Source organism: Myotis nattereri (genome assembly GCF_964212035.1).
Source record: "Myotis nattereri genome assembly, chromosome: 10".
In the NCBI taxonomy this organism is placed as follows: Eukaryota; Metazoa; Chordata; class Mammalia; order Chiroptera; family Vespertilionidae; genus Myotis; species Myotis nattereri.
The window spans coordinates 79,644,493-79,671,337 of record NC_138085.1 but is presented as its reverse complement, the minus strand read 5'-3'; the positions used below and the strand labels follow the sequence as shown (position 1 = coordinate 79,671,337).

Sequence of the window (26,845 nt, the reverse complement as noted above, 5' to 3'; positions counted from 1 at the left end):
AAAAATAAAATTATGATAAAATGTCCGTTTTCTTTTTTCTTCTGGATTTCCACTTAAGTTTCATTTGAAAAATGGCTGGGATCTACTGCTGATGGATTAAATAACCAAAGGTACTCTTCAGTTTAAAAAACTAAAAAGAAACAGTAGGAAATTAATGCAAAATAAGTGATCAGTACAACACTAAGCAGATAACTCACCTTGCAAAGGCAGGATCTTGACCCCAAATTCCTCTAGGCATCCGACGGCTTGGATAAGGTCCAGCTCCTCTTCAATGGCAGGGGGCTTGTCTATGATCAGCTGTAAGCAGCACCTAAGAGAAATGAGACCCATTTTAAAAAGCAGTAACAAGTTTGGCTGAGTTGCCTTTGTATATTGAACAACATAAGATCCAGCACATATTTATCAAAAACCTACTACTTCCAAGTGTTCCGCAGATGCTTTCTGTTCTCTCTCAGTCCTCAGGACAAGCCCATGAGACAGGCAAATAGCATCACTTGCTTTTTGAGGAAGCCACAATCGGAGCTCAGAGAGGTAAGTGATTTGTGCAGGATTACACTGATAGGAAGCAAGATATTAGAAAGGATGAAAATAAAGACAGGATGCAGATAATTTCCAGCTATTCTTCTAGCAAAAACAGAAATGTCTTGATTCAGTGACAATTTTGTCTCCCCTGAGACCTGAAAAAGGAAGAGGCGGTTGGTAATGTACTAATGTGGCAATAAAAAATAGGAGAAAGTGATTTGCTAATTTAAGAATCTGTAATAACTTTGAAATATTTTAAACAAATTCTTCAAAATCCAGAGACTGTCTGGCCAATGTGCCTCAGTGGTTGAGCATCAACCCATGAACCAGAAGGTCACAGTTGGATTCCCAGTCCATTAAAGAAGAATAAAACAAGCTGACATATAGTAAAATTATATGTATTCATATGGAAAAATCTTCAATATAGATCATAAATGAAAAAAAAAGCAAGATACAGAAAAGTATGTAGAAGTAGTAAGCACTTACTTGTGACTTAGGAAAGAAGGTAACATTTAATATTTTGGAAGGACACATAGGAAACTAATATAAAAAAATAGCTGAGGGGTAAAGTCAGGGAAACTAGAATGAGGAGAGAGACTTATTGTTAATGTATATCCGTTCTGGATTGTTTGACTATTTTATCTTGTGAATATTCATAACTGCTTCCTCTATCAGAAATATTAGGAACCAAGATGGCGGCATAGGTTAACACCGGAGTTTGCTGCTTTGAACAACTACTTCAAAAGTGAAACCAAAAAACGGAAGGGACATCACCCAGAACCACAGGAACGCTGGCTGAGTGGAAGTCCTACAACTAGGAGGAAAGAGAAACGCATACGGACACTCAGAGGAGGCGCAGTGCTGAAGTCAAATTCTGAGGTGCGGAGTGCTTGGAGCGGGCTGGCGGCGGAGGGCGCGGTTGGCGTTTTCAATCTGGAGGGAGTCGCAGACTCTGAGCTCCAGATCCGGGCGAGTCTTTAGGGACCCAGACTCAAACGGGAGAAGCGGGACTGTCTGGCTTCGGTCAGAGCGAGTGCAGCTTTCTCTCCGAGGTTTGCAGCGGGTGCTGGGACTCAGAGAGGCAGAGCCCCTGGGGACAGGACTGAGAGCTGCCATAACTGCTCTCTCCAGCCCACCCTGTTGATCCTGTGCGACCCGCCCCGCCCAAGCCCTGCACAGAGGCATTTGCCGGATAGCCTCAGGCAAAGGCTAGATTAGCACCTCCCTAGAGGACAGAAGTTCTCTCACTGCAGACACAGCTGATTCTCATAGCCACTTGGCCTGGAGGTCAAACCCTCCCTGGAATTAGCTACAACAATCAAGATTTAACTATAAGACTGCAAACAAAGACCACTAGGGGGTGCACCAAGAAAGCAAATGTGGAGACAAAGAAACAGGACAAAATTGTCAATGGAAGATATAGAGTTCAGAACCACACTTTTAAGGTCTCTTAAGAACTGTTTAGAAGCCACCGATAAACTTAATGAGATCTACAAGAAAACTAATGAGACCCTCGATGTTATATTGGGGAACCAACTAGAAATTAAGCATACACTGACTGAAATAAAGGATAATATACAGACTCCCGACAGCAGACCAGAGGAGCGCAAGAATCAAGTCAATGATTTGAAATGCGAGGAAGCAAAAAACACCCAACTGGAAAAGCAAAATGAAAAAAGAATCCAAAAATGCGAGGATAGTGTAAGGAGCCTCTGGGACAGCTTCAAGTGTACCAACATCAGAATTATAGGGGTGCCAGAAGATGAGAGAGACCAAGATATTGAAAACCTATTTGAAGAAATAATGACAGAAAACTTCCCCCACCTGGTGAAAGAAATGGACTTACAGGTCCAAGAAGCTCGGAGAACCCCAAACAAAAGGAATCCAAAGAGGAGCACACCAAGACACATCATAATTAAAATGCCAAGAGCAAAAGATAAAGAGAGAATCTTAAAAACAGCAAGAGAAAGAAACTCAGTTACCTACAAGGGAATACCCATACGACTGTCAGCTGATTTCTCAACAGAAACTTTGCAGGCCAGAAGGGAGTGGCAAGAAATATTCAAAGTGATGAATACCAAGAACCTACAACCAAGATTACTTTATCCAGCAAAGCTATCATTCAGAATCGAAGGTCAGATAAAGAGCTTCACAGATAAGGAAAAGCTAAAGGAGTTCATCACCACCAAACCAGGATTATATGAAATGCTGAAAGGTATCCTTTAAGAAGAGGAAGAGGAAGAAAAAGGTAAAGATACAAATTATGAACAACAAATATGCATCTATCAACAAGTGAATCTAAGAATCAAGTGAATAAATAATCTGATGAACAGAATGAACTGTTGATTATAATAGAATCAGGGACATAGAAAGGGAATGGACTGACTATTCTTGGGGGGGAAAGGGGTGTGGGAGATGTGGGAAGAGACTGGACAAAAATCGTGCACCTATGGATGAGGACAGTGGGTGGGGAGTGAGGGCGGAGGGTGGGGCGGGAACTGGGAGGAGGGGAGTTAGGGGGGGGGGGGAAAGAGGAACAAATGTAATAATCTGAACAATAAAGATTTAATTTTAAAAAAAAGAAATATTAGTTAATAAATAACAGTTTAACCAATAAGAATGTATGGGCTATTTCTACATTTAATACCACTGGGAACATTTAAATACATCCAGCTCACAGGTCTCCATCAGTTTGGTGCCACATTATAGACTTTTGACATCTTTTAAAAATTAAGGTTGTCCTATGGCAGAAAAAAGGGATGGAATGAAGGGGAAATACAGGAAGGGCAGTTTTTAAAATGGTCTCTGAGAACACCTGCCAAAAACATGTAGGTCAAACCACTCCCCGCTTCAAAGGCTACTCTATTTGGTATTTTCATCATCTGACATGCAATCCCTTGTGAGAGAAGACAAAAATTTACTATTTAAACAATTTCATCAAGTTCATGGTTTGAGAAAACATGGTTTTTCTCTGTGGTAAGATATCACTGGAAGAAACAGTTACCTTGAAGTTTTTGCTAGAGTTGAAATAACTAGTCATTTGGGGATAAAGATAAATCTAAATAGCTTCCACAATCATTATGTCAAAATAAATTCCAAATGGGCATAAAATTCCAATGTAAAAATAAAACCATCAGAGTGGTAAGAAATGATAATAAAAACTATTTTAATGGCCTTAGGAATTAACAACCTCCAAAGGATGACACAAAAGACCACAACCATAAGAGGAAAGAAGAACAATCAAATTTTTAAAAAATTCTGATAGCAACTTAAAAGATAAATTATATAAAATAAAAACTTGGCAACACAGTTAAGAATGTTTAAGGCAGGCAAAGGGCAATGTCCCTTATGCAAAAAAAAAAAAGGTCCTAAGAATCAACAGTAAAAAGGTGAACTCTAAACTTCCAGTACAACAGGCCAATGGGGAACTGAATTCATATTCGAGAAATTTCCACCTGTAAGGGAATTCTGAGCTTTATCATCTCATCAGAGCGGAAGCCATGGGAGGGAGGCAGACATCACCTAACTGTGCTGGAAACTGCCAGAACTTGAATTTCCAGGCTGTCACCGAATCTCTTCCCACAGAAGAGGAACACAGCCTACAGATAATCAGCAGAAGTGACGATGGGGAAGCGTTCTGGGGAAAAGGGTTGCGAGGAAGCTGATGAATATTCATAACACAATGAAGCTTATTCTCTATGCGAGCAATAAATAACTGTGCCCCATACAGCACGGACAGGGTACAGGCGTGTTAGTGGATGTTGTAAGTAAAGAATAAAACCCACGATGCTGTCTGTGTCCTGACGCCCGCCCCTCGGATGGAAGAACACAGGCCCTCTACCTGGCCAGGTCCATGCAGCTGTCGGTGAGGCTGGTGGAAGAATTGAAGTACTCCCTGCTGGCAGCCAGCACCAGGTCGACGCTGGCCTCGTAGCTCACCCTGTGCGGGGCCTTCCCTCTCTGGGCAGCGCTCGCTGGCGGGTGTGCGGGGCCCGCGCAGCAGTGCATCATCTGCCCAGCCAGGTGGATGTTTTCAAGGCGACTGGAACACAGGAGACTCTCTGCGAATATCTGGGGAAAACAAGAAACTGGAATGAATGCTTAAAAAAAGAGGATTCGATTCTCAACTCAGTGAAGGCTCTGCCGTCCAAATGAAATAAATTACAAATACTCCCATCCTGGAGGTAGCAGCTGTGTATGTTGCAAATACACTAAATGATAACAAAGCACACTTTTATGCTATGTAAATTTCACCTCAATTAAAAAACTCCTTCTTCTAGAAGGAATAATTTAACCAAGCAAACCAATATTAAACATAATATTCTAATTGTGTTACAATGAATATTTAAGTAAAATAGCTAAAGTTCATTCTCATTTCAAAACAGAATCTATTAGAATACTGTCCTATACTCAACAGGGCCACTCTGTTTAAAGTATTTAGAACCACTTCAATTTTTAAAAATAAAATGTTTGAATATAATACATATAATTCACGACTGCTTAAAGCATCTAAACTCAGTCTTACTAATTAAAATAGCCAAGCTACCAATGTCATACCTAGACCTAGCCACTGAAATTACAATGTACCATATAACATGGAGGCTTTTTTTTCCAATCTGTAAATTAAAGTTATTTAAATGAAACAAGAGCCCCTGATGGGAGGTACTCATGCAAATATCACTGTATTCCACTAGGCAACAAATATCATCAACTGACATAAATTGTTTCCTATAATTAAGATAGTTTAAAGGGGGCCAATATATGGTGATGGAAGATGATCTGACTTTGGGTGATGGGCACACAATGCAATACACAGATCATGTTTCATAGAAATTACACACTGGCAACCTATCTGATCTTATTAACCAATGTCATCCCAATACATTTAATAATTGAAATAAAACAAAAGAATACTGCAATTATGAATGTAGAATTTATTATAGAAAATGTGTGAGTGCAAAAAAATTAAAACCAGCACTAATCACAAAAAGGAAGATTACTTACTTCAGAAATGTCTTAAATAAAGACAGCCTTTTAAACCTACACTAATAATATCAATATATAATTAGAACAAGGACTTCCCTAAGAATGCTCTGCCCAAAAATGCCACTGTGGATGCAGATAGCACAGAAATAGAAAAAAATGAAAAAAAGATTTCATGAAGAAAAAGAGTTTCCTTGTCTTTAGTAATACTGTCCGATTTTCACGTTTCTAGGCTTCTGAGGAAAGCATCTTTAGACAGGCCTTTACTGAAATTACTGGTAAGAATAAAAGTATTAATTGTGACAGAAAGCACATCACCCTAACCACTTATACCTAACTGGTGAAAATGGCTCACTCCCAGTGACCCAAATAACTTCGATGTAACAGTCCCTCTGATCCTTTGGAAGGAGTCAATGCCCAATTCTGAAAAATACAATTTACTCACTAAAATGTAAAAGGCTTTGCTAAAATGAAGAATACAAATTTCTGCTCTTTAGGCTGTAAAATATTTTCAAAATTGTGCCAATGAGCTTACAAATTATTTTCCAAGGACAGCAAAACCTAATATAAGGGCCAAAAGTCAGTAAGATAATACAGTATAATTTAAAGGATATCCTATCTAATAAAGAGAGAATATGCTAATTGACCCTCACGCCTTCACAAAGATGGCAGCGCCCACAGCCAATAAGGAGGAAATACGCTAACTGACTGCTCCGCCTTCAAAGATGGTGGCACCCACAGCCAATAAGGAGGGAATATGCTAATTGACTGTCACGCCCTCAAAGATGATGGCACCCATAGCCACAAGATGGCTGGCAGGGGAGAGCAGTTGGGGGTGACCAGGCCGGCAGGGGAGGGTAGTTGGGGACGGCAGGGGAGGGCAGTTGGGGGTGATCGGGCTAGCAGAGGAGCAGTCAGGCATCAATCAGACTGGCAGGGGAGTGGTTGGGGGTTATCAGGCTGGCAGGCATAAGCGATTAAGGGCAATCAGGCAGGCAGGCAGGCAGGCAGGCAGGCGAGCAGTTGGGAGCCAGCAGTCCCAGATTGGAGAGGGTACAAGCTGGGCTGAGGGGACCCCCCGCCTCCAGTGCATGAATTTCATGCACCGGGCCTCTAGTTAAACAATATTTAACAAGGTAAGTTTGCCAAATCTATATTACCTGCTTCTAGAACCGTTTCAAAACTGTTACAATATGCTTTCAAATGTTTTCTCCAAGGTGAGAAACTAATGGCCAGAAGTCACTGAAATGCCAAAGCCTAATGAAAAGGTGTTAAAATGTAATAAAAGTGATTTAATATGTCAAGTTGTTTATGACACGTTGCTCCACACAGGAGCTAGTTCAAGTGTAATATACTTACTAACAATTTTTTAATCAGAATCAGAAACAGGAAAATACTAAAATAATGTGACTCCAACTTAAAGACACCAATTCAGACATACAAATGACAGGTTTGAACCCCAGGTGCATACAGATATTTTTACCCTGAAACTGGAATTCAAGTTCCACATTAGATACAAAAGAGAAGTTGCTGGCAGTTGTAATGGTCTGACACTGTAACCATAAATTAAAAACTTTATACTCGTTCAAGCATTTAAAAACGTGAAGCTCAAATTTAAAGCCATTCATTTCTTAACAGTCTGCATGCTCTTTTGTTAAAATTGCCTTGAATTAAAATACCAACCTACTTCATAAAAGAGGCACCTATTTTTATAATTCTCGTTTTATCAACAAGTCATGCTTTGCAGAGCACAGTGACACAAGAAATAGTCTATATTTTGTATCAAGCTTAACAGGAAAATTCAAATAAGAACCCTTTTTTGTTCTTAAAATTAAAAATGGGCCGAAACCGGTTTGGCTCAGTGGATGGAGTGTCGGCCTGCGGACTGAAGGGTCCCGGGTTCGATTCCGGTCAAGGGCATGTACCTGGGTTTCGGGCACATCCCCAGTGGGGGATGTGCAGGAGGCGGCTGATCGATGTTTCTCTCTCATAGATGTTTCTGGCTCTCTATCTCTCTCCCTTCCTCTCTGTAAAAAATCAATAAAATATATTAAAAAAATAATAATAATAAAATAAAAAAAAAATAAAAATGGGTTAGATACGTTTTCTATACAAACTATGAGAAATTTGGTGTAAAACATGTCTCTCCCAAAAGAACGAGTAAACCCCCGTCGGTTGCCTCCCAGTGCATTAACGACCCGCCTGCAGGAGCCTCTGTGTCCCAGATCCGAGACGCACTGGGGAACGCGGGGGTGAGCATGATGTGATGGTGCCCACCGAGGAGCTCATGGCCAAGCGGAGGAAACACACAGAAACAAGGAACTGCACTGAAAAGAAAGGCAAGTCGCCCGAGAGGACAAAGGGAGGCTTTGTAGAGGGCGTAGTGAGCTGAGTCCTGAAAATGATCAGCGATTTTCAAACAAAGGCAGGAGAAATAAGTATATCCAGGCACAGGGAACAGGCGTGCCGTCGCAGAAACGTGAAGCAGCACAGCGCGTGGAGGGATCCGAGCCAGATCTGCCGGAGCGGACGGGGCGCGGCACCTGGCGGCCTGGTGGATGTCAGAGGTGAGCGGGGACAGGGAGGCGGGAGTCCGCTGCGGCTTCCGAGGCCGGGCCGAGAAGTGGGGGTGACTGCTGGTAACTGACAGGGAACGAGCAGCAAAGGTTAGGAAGGAGGGTGTCTGTCTGGAAAGATCTGTTTTAAAAGAAGGGTATGGGTCCCTGTGAACATGAGACGTGGAAGTAGAGAGACGAGGTGGAGGATTATTGCAGGAGAGATGAAGACAGGACGGGTTTCTCAGTAAATAAGGCACAGTACGTGAGCTTCAGTGACCAGAACTGGGGAAGGGAGAGGGGTCAGGTGTGACTCAGAGTTTCCTAGCCGAGGACTGCTGACCCACTAACTAGATGGGGTTGCAATGAACAAAGAGCGGGGAGATAGGAAGCGAGGTAGAAGGGCACTCAGACTATGAAGTGCTACTCCATCACCAGCTACTACTCCACAGGACCACTTCCAGCAAAGTCACTGGTCCCCACAGTGTGTCCAATAAACGATCTGTATCAGCCAGATTTCTACATCCAAGGAGAGAAGCCACACCATGGGTTACCTCGTAGCAAGCATCCGACTCCAGGCACGTGTAAACGCTCTGCTGCATGGCCAGCATGTCCTGGAGCAGCGTCCTCCAGTGGGACTCACTGACGGGGGGCTGCCTGGGGGAACAGAGGAGAAAAAAATAATAATGACAAGTCCTGAAATCTCTCCAACGGGCCAAGAGCGGAAAAAACAAAAACACATACACACATACACACAGAAAACCGGTGCCACCATTCTCTATGCCACAAGCTCCCAAATAATCAACAGAAACGTATCTCGTCTGAATCTGCAGGAATAATGTTGGGCTGAAGACAGGAAAGCCGGGCAGCACTGCCTCAGTGCTAGAGATGCTGCTAGGCGGGCTCCTCATCAGCCGCCTAGACATGAAACTGGGAGAGTGCTACCAGGCAACAGCCCAGGGAAACCCCTGGGAGGGCCTGGGGCCAACCAAAGCCCAGTGCGAAAGCGGCTGCATCTAGCAGAGAAAGCACTGGGCCACGGGAGTCGGGGTCTCCAATCCCACCTTCCTCACTCTGCAGCCCTCAGCCGGGGTCTGCTTCACTTCCACTACACATGTGGACCCAGAGGCCACCACCGGCCACACGTGGCATCGGTCCAGACGCTGGACCCACAGCACACCAGCAAGGACATCACCAGCAGGGGACATCGGCTGTTCCTCTCAGGGGGAGACCTCACTGCAGTCCACAGAGCAAGTCGTCACAGGATACTGCAGGGGTTGCCTCCCTCCCAGGTGTCAGCCCAGATGGAAGACGACGGAGCCTCATAGGGTAGTTGCAGGATCCAGCCTTTCTAGCTTGGGAAGGGCTCATGCCCCACAAGAGCCTGTATCTTTTGTAACAATTCCATAGGCAGAGTTTCCAGGTCCCCTCCAGGACACGCCGGTGACCACACCCAGGTGTCCTAGTTCATTTACAACCCCTCCCGGGCAGAGGCGAGATACCCAGCAGGAAGGTGCTACACCAGCAGCGAGGCCCACCCGAGCCGGGTGATCAGACACCATTTACGCTGGTAGCCAGGGTTACAGAGCTAGAGAGTTAACAGTTCAGACTTCCCTGCAGACGAGGAAAGGGCTTTGTTAACAATTTCACCCACAGTCACCTCTCAGCTGCATGGTTGTGAGCAAGTCATTTAATATCCCTGAATTTCAGTTGCCTCACTTAGAGCCCATCTCAGAGAGGGACAGGAATGGATGAGTGTAGCTTTGATGAAACATAGGCATTGAAGCAAGATGTCCCTAAGTACTATAAAAACAATCACTTGTGTGGATTTAAATATGTTTGTTTCTTAATTTCTCTGAGCTTCAGATTCTCTTTCTGTACACTGGGAGGATTAACTTAAACAAAAATGTGTGAAGACACTCCCCCCATTTTTCTGCTATAAAATTATGTTCAATAAATGTGAATGTGAATGAATGAATCTGAAAGTTACAAAAACATTTGGTTTTCTATAGTCACATGCACGGCTACTCGCATGGTCTCGTGGGAGTAGAGTTGCTTTGAAATCCTCTTGCCTCTTTCGATTGTTCATCTTTGTGGAATATATATGAGCCTGGAATCATCATTTATCTTTACTTTCTAATCTTGAAATTCTACATGATCATGAATCTCATTGTTTGAAAAGGGCAGGTTTTGTTTTGTGTTGCACTGTGTTTGTCAAATGCCAAGTGAATGTTTCTTTGTCACGCATCTTTTCTTTTTTATGCATTGGAAACAGGGCAAACAAACGGTTTGTTTATAATAGCATTGCCATGAGGGGGAGAGTGTATATGTGGGATCATTCCTATGAGAATTCTAGTCTTCAGGAATTTTTCACCTAAAACTATTAATAAGTATATGCTTTATTTTGCTTATAGCATTTAATATTTATTACATAAAATAAAAAGTTACTTCCTTCCCACATTCAATAAAGCATAAAAGGAAACTTTCCCCCCAGCATACAAATACACAAAACTGATATATTGGCAAGTCTTCCAGGAAAATCCCTGCAATGTTCACAACAGTGAGACCCTGGTATGTGAACTCTGTAGGTGGGCCTCCAGGAATTAGAGGCGCTCTCAGATTTGGCTGCGGAGAAGTGGCAAAGGGTTTGATGAAGCGAGTGTCCACCTGGCACCTGAGGATGAAATCAGACGAGGTACCGTCTAGCTGAATTCAAGTTCTCACGGCCCAGCTGTTCTCCTGGAAGCCATCAAGGCTAGGACAGATGGCATTATTGTTTCCTCACACATGGCTGTCCATAAGTACAGGTTCTAATTAAAATAGATTATAGGGCATTATTTACAATGGCCTTCTCAAAACATGTTCAGTAAATAAACACCAGGAGTAGAACTTGAAGGGGTTTGCAAATTAAGAGAGAGATCTCTGCATATAAACACTATGTGTTAGTTACAGCTTTGCAATAGAAGTGCATTTTCCTGGGAGAAAGAGTATTACACTCAAGGTGGTAAAACTTGATGTGTGACAAAGAAATCCACCACCTGTATAACGTGAATGAGAGCAGTCTTGGGTACAGAAGGCACAGCTACTGTAGCATATGTGAAATGGTACATTTCAAGTTGACTACTTTGGTTTTTTGTTTGTTTGTTTTTTGGGTTTTTTCTTTTCATTTTTTTAAATTTACCTTTATTGTTGAAAGTATTACATATGCCCCCTCTTTTTCCCCCTTGATCCCCTCCTCACTCCTACCCCCTCCCCAGGCCTTCACTGCACTATTGTCTGTGTCCATGGGTCATGCATATATGCATGTAAGTTCTCTGGTTAATCTCTTCCCGCGCTCCCACCCCCTTCCCTCTGAGAATCTTCAGTGTGTTGCATGCTTGGCCATCCTACACATTCACAGGAAGCAGACCGCCAGGACAGAAATCACCTTCAGGACGTCAGAAGTACTTGAGGGACTCAACGGAAAGACAGTAGATAATCTACCAGCAACAACAGAGCTTTCCTATTGACGAGTAGCTTCAAACTTGGCATGATCAGAAATAGTGACCGTTCGTTTATAGTTGTAAAAAAATCTTAAGACGTAAGATGCCAAACCCTTCTAAATTACTCACTTAGTAACTATTAAGAGAGGGCCACTGCTATGCAAGATCCCATGTTAGATGTATGTGACTATGACATTTGCCCTGGAGAAGCGTATGGTCAGAGGGAATATATGACAACTATGTCAATCACTACAGTGCACTGTGGAAAGAGAGAGGTAGAAAGAGAGGCAGACACGAAAGCAGGGACGTGCTAGGCAGGAGAGTCCTTGGACAAGCCAACACTGGCGGTATTCCATAAGCAATTTTCACTGTCAATTGAGGCTCTGACTGCAGGAGTTGCCTGGGAGGTATAGGTTTATTCTGCCATCTCATGGCTGGTACTGCTTGAGGGCAGGTATAATGGGTATTAATTCCCTTATAATCCCAGCATAAAAGGCCCAATTTATATGCTGCCGACAAGAAGCACACTTCAAACGCAAAAACACAAAATAACTAAAAGTGAAAGGCATACCATGCTAACGGGAGGACCTGTGAACCATGCCGTATATCACAAAATATAGCATGCTAACACCAATAAAAAAAGAGGAAAATAAATAAAAAGCACACACATTGGAAAGAAAGACGTAAAGTCATCTCTGTTCATGGGTGACATGGAAAACTCTGTAGAATCTCCAAAAAAAAACCTACTGGAGCTACTAAATGAGTCCAGCAAAACTGGAAGACACAAGATCAACATATCAAAATTCAACTGCATTTCTCCACATTAGGAATGAACAATACAAATATGAAATGAAAAACGGTAACACCAAAAATAATAAAATATTTAGGAATACACTTAACAAAATAAGTACAAGACTTATACACTGAAAACAGCAAAGATCATTAAAAGCAATTAAAGATGTACGTAAATGAAAACCATGCTGAATTCACTGACTTGAAGAGTTAATACTAATTTAAGACAGAAATGCTCTCCAAGTGAATCTATAGACTCAACATAATCCCCATCAAAAATCCACAAGATTGTTTTTTGCAGAAAATGACAAACTTAATTCTAAAATTCATATGTAAACACAAAGACCCCAAAATAAACAAAACAACTAATATTATCTAATTTTGAGGACCACTGTATAAATATTATCTAATTTTGAGGCCCACTGTATAAATCTACAAAGCTATAAAATTTCTCTAGCTATAGAAAATCTTTGTGGGGAAAGTCTCTCAATATGATGTCCAAAGCACAATCAAAAAAGAAAAAATGAATGAACTGGACTTCATCAACATTTTAAAAGTATGCTCTTTAAAAGACACTGGTAAAAGAATGAAAAGATAAGGCACAGAAGAGAGAAAATCTTTGCAAAGCATATTTAATAAAGGATTTGTATCCTGAACATGTAAGAACTCTCAAAATTAATAATAAGGACACAAACAACCTAATTTTAAAAATGACCAAATGGCAACTGAGCACATTATTACTCATTAGAGAAAGCTATTAAAACCAAAAGTAGAGACCACTCCATACACCTATTAGAATAGCTAAAGTTAAGAAGACAAACCATAACAAGTGCTAATGAGGATGTGGAGCGACTGGAACCCTCCCACAAGACTGGTTAGAAGAGAAAATGATACAATTACTGTGGGAGACAGTTTGGCAGGTTGTTTTTTTTAAAAGTTAACCATCCACCTACCAAATGATGCTACCATTCCATTCTTATGGATTCATCCAGAATAAAGAACATGTCCATACAAAGACTGGTGCATGAAATTCATGGCTTATTTGTAAGAGCCAAAGCTCAAAACAACCCAAATGTCTGCCAACAGGTGAATAAACAAAGTGTGATAAATCCATACAATGGAATACTATTCAGCAAGTAAAATCGAATGAATTATTGATCCATGATACAACATAGACGAATCACAAAATAATTATGCTGAGTGACAACGCCCCCCGCCCAAGTGCTTACTGTTGATTCCTTTTACATAAAATCCTAGGAAATGTAAAGTAATATATAGGGACCAAACAGTGGGTGGGTGGCAGCCTGGAGAGGGGATGGAGTGTGATGAAGAGAAGCAGTAGGGAGGGAAGTATAAAGGGGCAGGAAAGACAGTTAGGATTTACCCAGATGCTTATTATCTTGAGTGTAATGACGGTTTCATGGGCATATACATCTATCAAAACTTAAATTCTACTCTTTAAATACGCCAATTTATTGTGGGTCATGTATAACTCAATGAAGAAAAAAAAAAAGCAGCCTTATTTTTAACCATATACAAGCATCAACCAATTTCATTACTCACTTCCGACCGGTGTGCCTGGTCAGTCTAACCATCAGCTTGCGCGCCTCTTCTGCGCTCGACTGAGTGTTTTTAACAAATGAAATTGGCTTCTCAAGGCCATGTTTCTCCAGAAGCTCTGACACGCTGGAAGTGAAAGAAGACTTTTCAAGTCTGGCTACCAAACAAAGTCTAAGCATCTTAAATATATAAGTAGCAGTTAGGTATTTCCTATTAAAAAAACCACACACACACATAGAACAACCCAATTTTATATATTACATTACTTCTCAGGAAAAAGACAAACAAACAAACCAGTAATTATATATCAAATCATTTTTCCCTACTGACTTTTACTACAATATGCTTGGAAGAAGTAACAAGCACACACAAGCATAACATATCTTTCTCTCCAAATCCTCTAATACACTTTTCCTGACTCTAAAAGCATCAAGTCAGTAAAATAAGCCAAATTTATCATTTCAATACCCAGCTTTAACTCTTAACAATCCTATTGAGTATTTTGTTACAGGCAAGGCTGCTAAAAAAGCAATAAGCAAAGAATTTCATAGTTGGAAAGCCACAGAAATATCATAAGACTCAATCTCCCTCCAGAATCCATTCTATAAACATACAAAATATATCACAGACTTTCTTGGTCTCATATGAACCTTCTTGAGATATTCCATTCCATGACTATCAGCAGGACATACACCGGGAATACCTCGCCAGACCTCACATTTATGCATTAAATACTTCTGGGCTTACGGAGAGACTGGTTAGCATTTAATCACTCTTCACAAAGACAGGTTTCATGGGTCATGTCACCTGCCACGTCAAAACATTTACCACCTATTAATGACTATAAGGTGGAACAGGACTAAAAAGTTATTATTTTAAAAGGTCAGCAGTTAAGGTCAATAGTGGAAGGCCGGTATCATCCAGAACCTACAGGATGGTACTGTTCCCTGGAGGGACTGAGAGTATAAGCGACTATGAGGACCGCCCACAGCTACAACCAGTGACAGAGGGTGAAATAAATTGTTTATTTCACTGTAGATCTTTGAGGCAGTTCAGTTTCATAGGGGACAAAGGCAACCATGAAGATTTGTAAGGAATAAATCTATACTGACTTAACCCAGTGAACTTCAAAATATCTTTATACTAAAGTCCTTTAATTTGAATGAAAATAATTTCTAATTCACAGATTCCAAATTATTATACTTTACTATACATATTACCACAATAAGTCAATGTTATTATTTATTTCCTATAATTTCTATAATTACATATAGGAAGAACAAAGTTTATCATTCCTAAAATTTTATTTTTAATACAAATAGTTAAAAATTATACACAACCATAATTACATACTTATATAAAAATAAATACTAATAAATATTAGACTTCCTAAATGAAAACTGGGAAATTTCAGTCTCCAAAAGAGACAATTTAATTTTTCATTTGACAGTAAAAGAATATTACTACAGTTACTTAAAGGCACTAGTGCAGTTTGCTATATCTGGATATTCAATCAAATGTATTGTCCCAAAAAGCGAAATTAGAAGTATAAAGAACACTGTTTGCTGATAAATGCAGTAATTAGTACAGGAACTAATTTTTTTTGTTGTTTACCTACAGTGTGCAAAGTACTTTAAATGCTTACTCTAATGTTAATTCCATAACCTCATGAGTTCAACATCGGAGATACTAAACCCTAGGCTCAAAGATCACACCACTGGTAAATGGCCACACCTAGATTTGAACACAGGTCTACCAGTCTTCGAAGCCCACGATCTTATTACTCTAGCCGTTTGTAAAACAAGCTAGCACTGTATTTGTTTGAAGACAACTCACTCACAAGAGTCACACATGCATCGGTCCAACTGGAAATGGCTGCTAAGCATATTTAGAGTGGCATTTCTCAATCGGCACAGAGCCACAGACTGTCACTCTTCTCACCTGAGAATCTGCTCCAGCTGGTCTACCATGTCATGAAGAGCGGTGGTTGCCTCTGTCTTAGGGCTAAAGGATTAAGAAATAAATTACAATTAAATTCCAGTAGTAGTTCTTTAAAAAAAGTTCAAAACTCACTTGACTGGAAAAAAAAAAAAAAAAAGACACGCTGTTTCCTGAACTTAATACGTCACAATTTTCCACAGTCCAGGTGAAATTCCAGGCCTATCTCCTGAACCTGTTCAGCATCTTTCATGCCTCAAGAGACTAAGATAAAACATAACGGAGTAGAACAAAATTCTCTATTTTACATTAGCAAGACATGGGCAACTATTTTCTAAAGAACTCTAAGTTCAGTTCTACCAAAAGACACACGCAAAAAAAGAATTATAAACCAATTGTCTTTTTTCTTTTAAGAAGGTAAGGAGGAAACTGTCATTTATTTCTGTTCTTTGAACCAATAAAACAGGCAAGAAAGTGGCCCCGCATGATGGCTTCCTCCCGGCCTGTCTACACCACCTGTGATACCCTGGGAAGCTTCCATCAGGATCCTAAGTTCTTGGCTCTTCTTCATATCGTCACTCCCTCTGCAACCACTTCAATATGAAGGAACCAGGGGGAAGCAGGGCCATCAGTAAAAGCAAACCCTTTGTGGGGAAGCACGTGGACAGGGGACTGAGAGAAACATCATCATGAAAAAGTCACACACCGGTGCAAATGTGCCGGTCGGGCAGCCTTCGCATGGCTCTAGCACAGGTGTGGGCAAACTACGGCCCGCGGGCCGGATCCGGCCCATTTGAAATGAATAAAACTATTCAAAAAAAAGACCGTACCCTTTTATGTAATGATGTTTACTTTGAATTTATATTAGTTCACACAAACACTCCATCCATGCTTTTGTTCCGGCCCTCCGGTCCAGTTTAAGAACCCATTGTGGCCCTCGAGTAAAAAAGTTTGCCCACCCCTGCTCTAGCACATACAAGTGAAGGCAGCAATTTGGCAGCTGCTATCAAAGTCCTCTTCCATCCTCTACAGCTGTGTCCCACCCACGGAGAGGACGCTGGCAACAGAGCTGCCGCACTGACCCAACTGGATTCCCGCAAGATTGGAGGGTTTTCTTAACAAAGAGACCAAGAGAAGAGAAGCAGTAGGGAGGGAAGTATAAAGCGGCAGGAAAGTATAAAGGCGAGATACCCAGAAAAAATAATAATGACAAGTCCTGGAGCCTTTGTCTGGACTTGGACAATTAAAAATGACCTAACTTGAACACAAAAGCCTCATTATTTTGGAAACGATCTGTCCTGATTCTAAATCTACTTGGCAGTTACTTAGTGCAATTTACAAAGATTATACTATCTTTTTGAACCAAATTTTAAGACTTGGACTAGAGTGATAAATTAAGGTATATTACATTTAAAGTCTTTCCAAAAAAAAAAAAAAAAAAAAAGATCATTTGTCAGATCTAACTTCCGTTAACATCCAGGAATAATATTTTTTAAATTATCAGTTAATAGCTTGGTAATAAACATTTGTCATTGATTGGCAAGAATGTAGTTCTTCCTTTGTGAACTGACATTCACAAACACAATGACAAAAGGTTTCTTTCAGCCAGATGAAGTATGCTGCCTAGGTAAGATGCACAAAAGTTTAATTAAATTTAGTAAGTGATTGTTCATTCTCTAAATGGCAAAAAATAAAAAAATTGTTTACTATTTGGTAACAACCACTGAACCACCAAGAAAAAACAACCAATCACTGGGAGAATATAAATTGGCAAACTGGGCACAAAGAGCAAAGAGAATCATGGAAAATATTCCGAAGCCCTATATTTTCATAGTGAGCTAATGTACAATTACAAGCTATTTTAAACATTATAATTGGGATATACAGCCGTTAAGGAAGAAATGTAACAAAAGAGCATCACGTGTTTTTTGTGTGTTTACAAAAGAATAAAAAAAATCTGTTAGATCAGAAATCATTCAACTGAAGCTCAAATAGCTTTCAGCCTCATACAGAGAAGAGGCATTTTTTAGCCTATATACTCTTTGAAACAAATATACTAACTCCTGAACTGTCATGTCTACAATTTAAAAAGTTATTTTATTATCATCATCCTATTGGCCTCCAGGAGACAGCCAAGCAATGATTCTCTCTCATCACTGAAGCTTCTGTCTCTCTCTCCCTCTCCCTTCCTCTCTGAAATCAATAAAAATATATTTAAACAAATAATAATATCCTCATCCTATTGGCACTATGACTATCTCCTCATGGTAGACAAATTACTGTTTAAAAATTGATAAGCTTATGCTTATTTGATCTTACTGAAAAAAGTCAAAGACATTTAGTTTTTGAAGATATACGTGTCAGGAAGTCAACTTTTACCCAGTTGAGTCAGGGGCAACAAAGGAGGCCTCAAGCTGGCAGAGGCCAAGTCAAGAAGAACAGCATCTACAGTGAGTGCTTGCTTTCAGAAGACAGGATCTCAAGGCTGGGAAAGGTGAGGCAGCCACTGTCTTCCAATCTCCTGACTTTTCCTGCTTCACACATGATTCCAGTGAAAACTTTGAAGGGGGTTATGTCCCTTTGGACTCGCTGGGTTTAGAACTGTAGCACCCCACCTCACCACTGTTCTTCTCCAGGACACTGACTTCTCAACGTGAAAAGTCCCGTGACTGTGGCATAGCTCACACTCTGCTTAACTTGTTCCTCTTCCCCTGCATGTACTGTAAGCCAGAGTGCAGTTTAAAGGACTGATGAGATTCGGGGAAACAATTTTACTTCCTGCTGTTTCTCTCCAGGAGGCACAGGCTGCCAGGAGTCTGACTCCCAGTGAAGCTACATTTCAGAGCTTGATGAAAGGTTTATAAAGGTAAATTCCTCAGTGAAATTACACACACGCAAAATTTATTTTTTAGAAAACCTTTCGCCTGAATTCAGGCATGAAACAAGTATTTCACAGTGGGTTGCAAAACTGGTGATTTCTACCATTCATTTCACACACACACACACACACACACACACAGGATAAAAGGCAGGGAGAAAAGAAGAGAGAGAAGGGGGGGGAAGGGCAAAGAGAATAATCAGAGCATGAGGAGGCCTCCACGAATCAATATCTGATTTTTTAAATGAGGAAACTGAGGACCAAGAAGTTAAGTGGGTTGGTTAAAGTCACAAAGGGTTATAAACAGGTCCACTGACTGCATTCCGTGCCCTTCCATATGTTGGTATTAACTTCTCCAGACGTTAAGTTTATAACATTTTCTAGATTTGAAGGAGTGATTAAAAGAATGAATGTTGTCTGACTTCCAAAAAGAAAATATAAATGATTGCATACAACTAAATGAAACAAAGGAATGTTGTATAAATTCCCACTTAAATATAAGCCCAGTTAGAAATTATGTAAATTCATTCCTCAAGAAATTAAAAACTGAACTATCATGTGATCCAGCAATTCCACTCCTGAGTATATAGATGAAGGAAATGAGATCACTGTGTCGGAGAGATATCTGCACCCCATGTTCACTGCAGCATTATTTACAATAGCTGGGACATAGAAACAACCTAAGTGTCCATCAACAGATGAACGGATAAAGCAAATTTGATATATGTGTGTGTGTGACACATACATAGTGACTTCCCATATCTATCATGTGTGTGTGTGTGTGTGTGTGTGTGTGTGTGTGTGTGTCTGAGATATATATCACAAAAGAATATTATTCATCCATAAAAAAAGAAAAGAAAATCCTGCCACTTACAGCATGGATGGGCCTTGAGGATATTATGCTGCATGAAATAAGCCAAACAAATATACTGTATGACCTCACTTATACGTAGAATTAAAAAACAACAGCACTAAACTCACAGAAAAAAAAATCAGATTTGTGGTTACCATTGGCAGGGAATGGAAGGTGGGGTAATTACATGAAGGTGGTCAAAAAATACAAATTTCCAGTTATAAGACAAATAAGTACTCCTAGGGATGTAATGTGCATGACAATTATAGTCAATACTGCTGCATGTTTAAATTTCTCAGAGAGTAAATCCTAAAAGATCTCATCACAAAAACATTTGGGTTTTTTTCTTCTTTTGTATCTATATGATGTGATGAATGTTAACTTATTTATGGTGATCATTTCACAATATATGCAGGTCAAGTCATTATGCTGTACACCTTACAGTTATATGGTGCTGTATGTTAGTTATATCTCAGTAAGACTGAAAGGAAAAAAATAAAGTGAATTATATATATTAATGCATTCTGCTTAAAGGGATTTCTATAGGCAAGAGTCAAGAACAAACAATTCATAGAAGAAATACAAATAAAGAAAATGATTAATTGGAAACATAACTTAAAACAAAGACATATCATTGTTATACACTTTTTAAAAAGTATTTCTTGTTGTGGTGATAGTGGTGTTTTTGCTTCTGTTTTAATGGATAATTATCAAGGTTGAGGAAATTATAGTGACTTCCCATATACTACTAGAAAAACAAAAGTTTATCTGTAAGCAACTGATTTGCAGATCATTTCTTTTTCTTCTTTATATTTTTTTTATATTCCTCAAATTCTCGGCAATGAACATTCAAGGAAGCAACATTTTCATTTTAACCGTGAGAATATAGAGACACTGAATACAGAGACACTGCAAGATTGGCAATGTAGCTTCTCACCCGTATCCCCTCTGTGGCAGACATTCTAATATGTCATAGCAAAGGAAGAGCTGGTCAGTCCGTTCACAGTTGTAGATGCAGTCCAGAGCTACTGCCATCAGCTGGTCCTGGTCAGGAATAATTTTTTGCTGCAGCTGGGGAAAATAAAGCACACTGTACTAAATGTCAATAGATTTACAGGCACGTTTTCCACACCCCAGCGCCACTGTCAATAGAATATTAAATAGTTCAATTAATCAACTGCAGAAACAAATCTTGATATTTCTTTAGCTTACAGACTTTGGGGATCGTTAATAATTCTAAATGAAATCACATTTTAATTATAGAATCAGCTAGAAAAGATAATTTGTACCCATAAGCTTTGCATCTGCTAAAAGCAGATTCAATTTACAACCCATTCAAGATAGAAGAGACACAGTGAATTAAAAAGGCAACTCATTAAAAACATAACCCTAAAGCCATATTTTATGTGTTTCAACTACAAAAATATATAAAATTCCTTAAGTAATATTCAGATATGTTCGATTTTTCAAGATGCATAATATATTAGTCATTTAACTAAACAATACTGACATTGTACCCAAAGTCACATTGTAATGCAGGACTATTCAAATCCAAGAATATACTCCATATTTCTGATGCAGAAAATGGCTACATTGAGTCACTTTCTATATAGGATATACCACTTCCCACTGCAAACCACAGGTTCCAATCTTAGATTTCTGGGGCATAAAAATAACAGATTTGTGCTTTGTTTTTCTCATCTATAAACCTGGATATTAAGAACAACTTCCTAAGAGGTATAACATCGTTGTGTGGATTAAATAAAACAAGTGTAGAATGTTTATATTATTGCCACTACTAAAAAAAATGGAAGTTTCCAACAGTTTTCTTAGAGACCTTTTCAATAATAAAATAAGTTTAAGATCATTTCCATAATAATATCTACTAGTTTTTAACCTTCTAATAGAAACACTAAACAGATAGGAAAGTGATGGAGGGAAACTGTCGAACAAAGGCATTTTCTCCGTAGAAAAATCACATCAATAGATGGAGAAAAGAAACATTCAAGGTTACCTGAGAAATAAAGATTTTTTTAAGTAGTTGGGTTAAAGCCTTTATATACCTTTCTTCAAGGTGTTAAGAAAAAAAATATATAACATTAATGTGGCATCAAAAAGTTGTCCAAGGTTTCAAAGTGACAAACTGGTAAAATAGGGACAGGTAGCAGTAATAAAAGTATTATTAAAAGTTAATTAAAATAGCTACCTTTTTCTGATTTCAGATTATCTCGTCAATAATACTGCCAAAAAATATATTTCCATCTTTATGTTTTTCTAAGTTTTCTAAATATTCTACAATGAGAGGCCTGGTGCATGAAATTCATGCACAGGTAGGGTCCTTGGTGCCTTCCTTCCCCAGCTGCCAGCTGCTGGCTGCCAGCCAGAGCCTTCCTTCGCTCTGCACCGCCTCTTGGTGATCACAGCAAGCGATCGAACTCCCAGTCTCCCAGTCAAACTCCCGAGGGGACACTTTGCATATTAGCCTTTTCTATATATAGATAAGCATTAAGTTAGAAGTAATTTTAAAACTAAAATTGCCCATTGAATTATTTAATCAGAAAGAACTAAAATCTTGCACCTAAGAAACTATCATATACAGTGAATTCCCAATTATAACAGCTGTTCCTAACCCAGTGATGGTGAACCTTTTGAGCTCGGCGTGTCAGCATTTTGAAAAACCCTAACGTAACTCTGGTGCCGTGTCACATATAGAAATGTTTTGATATTTGCAACCATAGTAAAACAAAGACTTATATTTTTGATATTTATTTTATATATTTAAATGACATTTAACAAAGAAAAATCAACCAAAAAAATGAGTTTGCATGTCACCTCTGACAAGCGTGTCACAGGTTCGCCATCACTGTCCTAACCCTAGCATTCCTTCAGAATCACTGGATAAATTGCCAAACACGTATTACAGAACCCCTATTCCCCAAATTCTAATCTATTATATATCTGGGATGGTATATAATAAATTAGAAAATTAAAATTTTAAAAATGCACATAGCCTGATGCACTAGGGCATTCAAAGTATACTAGTATAGAAGACACAGGACAGTATGAGCACAAAGAATATTTTATTCCTAAATCTTCTCTAGGCAGGTTCACTTTCCAAAGGCAGATCAAGCGAAGAGAAACCAGAGAGGAGTGATTTAGGATGCTGTAAAAGAGAAGAAAAGTTTGAGGCATGTGAGAATGTAAAGATGACAAATGTGCTTGTATTCTAGTTGCCAATTACACACTCCCGACTCCCTAAGAGAGGATTATTCTTCCCTGTTCCATTAACAGCAGGCTCAGCCATGTGCCGCTTCTGGCCTGTGACGTGTGAGAGGAGTAACCTGAGCCACTCTGAGCTAAAACTTGAAGAGCCACTGTGTGGTTAACTTTGCCCTTTTTCTTGTGCCACAAGCTAGAGAAGGGGGCTGTTCTTTCAACCGATGTCCCAGAACGAATAAGACCTGGGACACAGCAGACGCCCATCAACAGCCTACATGACACCTGAGAGAAATGAATACTTGCTGTTATAAGCTACTAAGATTTTGAGCTCATTTGTTAATTCAGCATAACTTAGCCTAAACTGTCGAATACAAAAAATCATTGTTCCTGCCACATTACTAAATCTACTCTGCATGACTCATGGCAGATCCCAGATACGCTCTTTTTGTAAACAATCCAGTACAATAAAAGCAATGTAATCAAGTCACTCTAGCAGAAAAATAAGACCCGATTTCATGCACGCATCATTCATTCATCCATCTGCCCTGCCAACATTTACCAAGCGTTTGCTCTCTACAAGGCAACATGTTAGCCCCTTGTAATAAACACGTAAGACATAGAGACCGTACACAGGAAACAGGGGGAGAGACAAGGGTGTGAACACATCATTGCACGACAGCATGAGACAAGCTATTACAGAGGCAGGAACAGGCCCTCCGGGTAAGGCCCAGAGGGTTCACCGGAGAGGGGATCTGGGAGAGCAGGGCCCGGGGGAGGCGGTGCTGTGTGAGTGCAGGAAAGGGGGCTGCCTACACCAAGCAGAAGGAAGGGCCCATGAGATCACAGGGGCCTGACAGACGCGGCGGGGTGACGACGGGAGACGGTCGGAGCCATGGCCTAGTGCACCCATGGAGGGAAGTGAGGCTGAGGAGGCAGACAAGAGCAGACCGCAAAGAACCTTCCAGGCCACCCGAGAGAGATGAGTGTTTACGCTGCAGGCAATGGCAGCCCCTGGAGGCGCTCTGTCGACGGTCACGTGGTCCAATGTGTGTGGTAGAAAGATAACACGGGAGCAAGAGAAGCTGGAGCCGGAGAGAAAAGCCCAGCAACACCATTGTTCTCTCCTGCGCTGCTTACATATTTCAAAGGGCTCTATGTTTTATTCAAAAGGCACATGCTAAATTGCCAAGTAAAACAACAAAAAACTGACTATACACAAAGGATTTATAAGATTCTGTGAGGAAGAAGTATCACATGCAAGATTACTGACAAGAATTTAAAGTCATTCTTTCTTCCTCATAAAACATTCATACCCGATCCATCCTGCTCTCACAGTATCTTTCGGGCGTCAGCAGCTCACCCGGCTCCCAGGGAAGCTCCCCAGATTTAAAATCCAAATACTAAGTCATAGCTGCATATGAGGAGATGGGAACTTTCAAACAGCCAATGACAGACGAGCTTCCAGAAACCAAAGAACATGCTAATTAATAAGCAATGCTTTCCTTTTCATCTTAACTCTATGGTTATGACCACATGCCCTGGAGGACTTCAGGTTGTAACAAAGGCTAGCGCAAGGAAGTGCCCCCATTAGAACGTAGGGTGGGAGGGGCCTGAATGACTTCTGCTTGAATCCCTATCTAATGCTTGAATCTCACTACAAAATCTGTGCCCCACGTGACAGGGCCACCGCCTGAGTCCCTCCCAGGAAAGGGAGTCCTGCCTTCTGAACCAGCACATCTCACCTCTGGCTAAACTAAGAGATGGTTTGCTTTGGAGGAGTATGCTGCCCTTAACCAAATGGCTTACCCCCAAAACCTCAACAACTGCTTGAGCCCAGTGGACATACAGAGCTATCAATCAGCAATCCTAAGCAAACAGTTATTAAGAATAATGACGCCGAAGCCGGTTTGGCTCAGTGGATGGAGCGTCGGCCTGCGGACTGAAGGGTCCCGGGTTCGATTCCGGTCAGGGGCATGTGCCTGGGTTGCGGGCATATCCCCAGTGGGGGATGTGCAGGAGGCAGCTGATCGATGTTTCTCTCTCGTCGATGTTTCTAACTCTCTATCTCTCTCCCTTCCTCTCTGTAAAAAATCAATAAAATATATTTAAAAAAAAAAAAAAGAATAATGACAAGATCTCCTTATGAGACCCCAAAGATTTCCCTAAATACTTGAAGGCCCTCAAAGGCAGGAAGCACGTGGCTAAGAACGGGACTGTGAGATTAGAATGTCTGAAGCCAGGTCCCACTCCTCACGATGGGGCCGGGCAATTGCACAGCCTCTCTAGCCCGCGGTTCTCTTTTCTCGCGATATAACATAATGAAAACAGCTACCTCACAGGATCGCTATGAGGATTAAATGAGTTTACACTGTCAGCGCACCTGCCGATAGAGTTCAATGCCTATCACCTGTTAGTCTTTTTGGTGTTGCCAGTTCCAAAACATAACTGTCAGTAAACATGGGAGTAAACCAGTTAAAATAAACATTTTACAGAATTCCAAAACAATTCTGGACCGAACTATTGAAACATGTTTAAAGAATTAAATGACAACCATTTCCTTTTCTGTTGAAAGGGAAATTACTTGCAAAGCCTATTATTAAAATTTAATAAACAAAACCTAACTCTACAGAGGAAGCAGTGCAGAGATTTCTCCGACGTTAGAGTTTCTACTTACGTCTGGCTTGGAATGCTGAAATATCTTCAGGGGAAGTCTCAGGTCCCCTTTGGCTGACGTTACCAAGTACTCCTTCAGCAGCTCCTGCGCCGCGCCCGGGGCCTGCTTCTCACAGCGGTGGAGGAACGGGACCATCCACTGGTAGGCACCTGTCACGTACTTGTCCTCGGAACACTGAAGATGCAATGAAAAATAAGCCCGCACTGAATTACATTAAACACCTGCTTATTCCAGACTAACGCTCCAGAAGTCCCCGATGATCGTACTGAGTCAACAGAGGAAGCCCAGCGCGCCCTAAAACAGACACTCCGGTTCGCCCCGCGGCCTGGGAGGTAGAAGAACCACCTCTTCCTGGGGTCGGGGAGCTAAGAGTGGCTCCAGCCTGCAGCCTGTCCCCTCGGCACCAGCGCCCTCTGGGTCCCTACGCACTCCTCCCCCCTCCACCCCCGCACCCGCACCCCCGCCCCGCACAGGCCAGCGCTGAGTCAGGAGGTTCCCAGAGCGAAGACACATTCTATCCCACAAGTGTGTGTATGTGTGGGGGGCAGGTATATTGTCAGAGAGACACCACAGACCAACAGAAGTGTGTAATAAAGAAGCGAGAGCCAGAGACAGGTGTTCAGACCCAGAAAAGAAATTAATAATTAGAAAAAGGGAAGGTAGGGGTAGAGGGAAAGGCAAAAGGGGGATTGGTAAGAGGGAGAAAGATGACGAGAGAGAGGGATGAGAGAGAGAAAGGAAGATGGAGAGAAAGCACAGGAGAGAAAAGAAGAGTCAGGGAGAAAGGGAAGCTATCGGGTGGCTGTGACCATGAAGGCCTGGCCCATTCACACCAGCCACCCAAGAGCAGAGACAGGAAAAGCAGTGAATACCTCCTCAGCCCCATCATTCTTGAGTCACAGGTATCTCTCTACTCGGTGGGCTTAGCAGAAACCAATTCCTAACTTTAGGAATGTATTTTCTCCCCAGGATGACCCCTCCAAAAAATCTAAGAAAACAGGCAAATTCTCCTAAACATACTAACCCTGAAGTCAAGATGTTTCCTTCACACACACACCCAGCCCTCTGTCCTCCAGTAATCTTTTTTTCAGATCTTGAAATAAATGAGTAGCTGTGTCTTTTAACACGGTGGAGGATTAGAATCATGAATACTAGAATGAGAGCTAGTTTAGAAATATGCCTTGCTGGAATGGGGTGAGGCGGGGTGGTTACATATGGATGCGTATGAATAAAGGGCGGCAGGATACAAAACAACCAGAACAGTGTTGGAGGCCTTCAGTAACTTACCCATCAAACTGAAAACAGTTTTAGAAAGTCAAGAACCCTTCCTTAATTTACTAAGTTCTTGGGTTTGGAGGACATTTCCGCTTTGGCTCTGAGACACACATT

General features: G+C 40.9%; 1 protein-coding gene across 1 annotated transcript in view; it reads right to left on the bottom strand.

Annotated features, from left to right (window-relative positions):
- The window catches only part of NBAS (NBAS subunit of NRZ tethering complex), a gene marked incomplete at its 5' end in the record, with an annotated part of 205,602 nt that overhangs the window by 91,122 nt on the left and 87,635 nt on the right, over positions 1 to 26,845 (bottom strand). Inside the window, 7 exons of the mRNA XM_081100575.1 lie at positions 198 to 310; positions 4,364 to 4,593; positions 8,615 to 8,717; positions 13,898 to 14,020; positions 15,836 to 15,898; positions 20,501 to 20,634; positions 25,457 to 25,630. Of these exons, the coding sequence (XP_080956701.1) occupies positions 198 to 310; positions 4,364 to 4,593; positions 8,615 to 8,717; positions 13,898 to 14,020; positions 15,836 to 15,898; positions 20,501 to 20,634; positions 25,457 to 25,630 (940 nt within the window). The remainder of the gene's footprint in view (positions 1 to 197; positions 311 to 4,363; positions 4,594 to 8,614; positions 8,718 to 13,897; positions 14,021 to 15,835; positions 15,899 to 20,500; positions 20,635 to 25,456; positions 25,631 to 26,845) is intronic.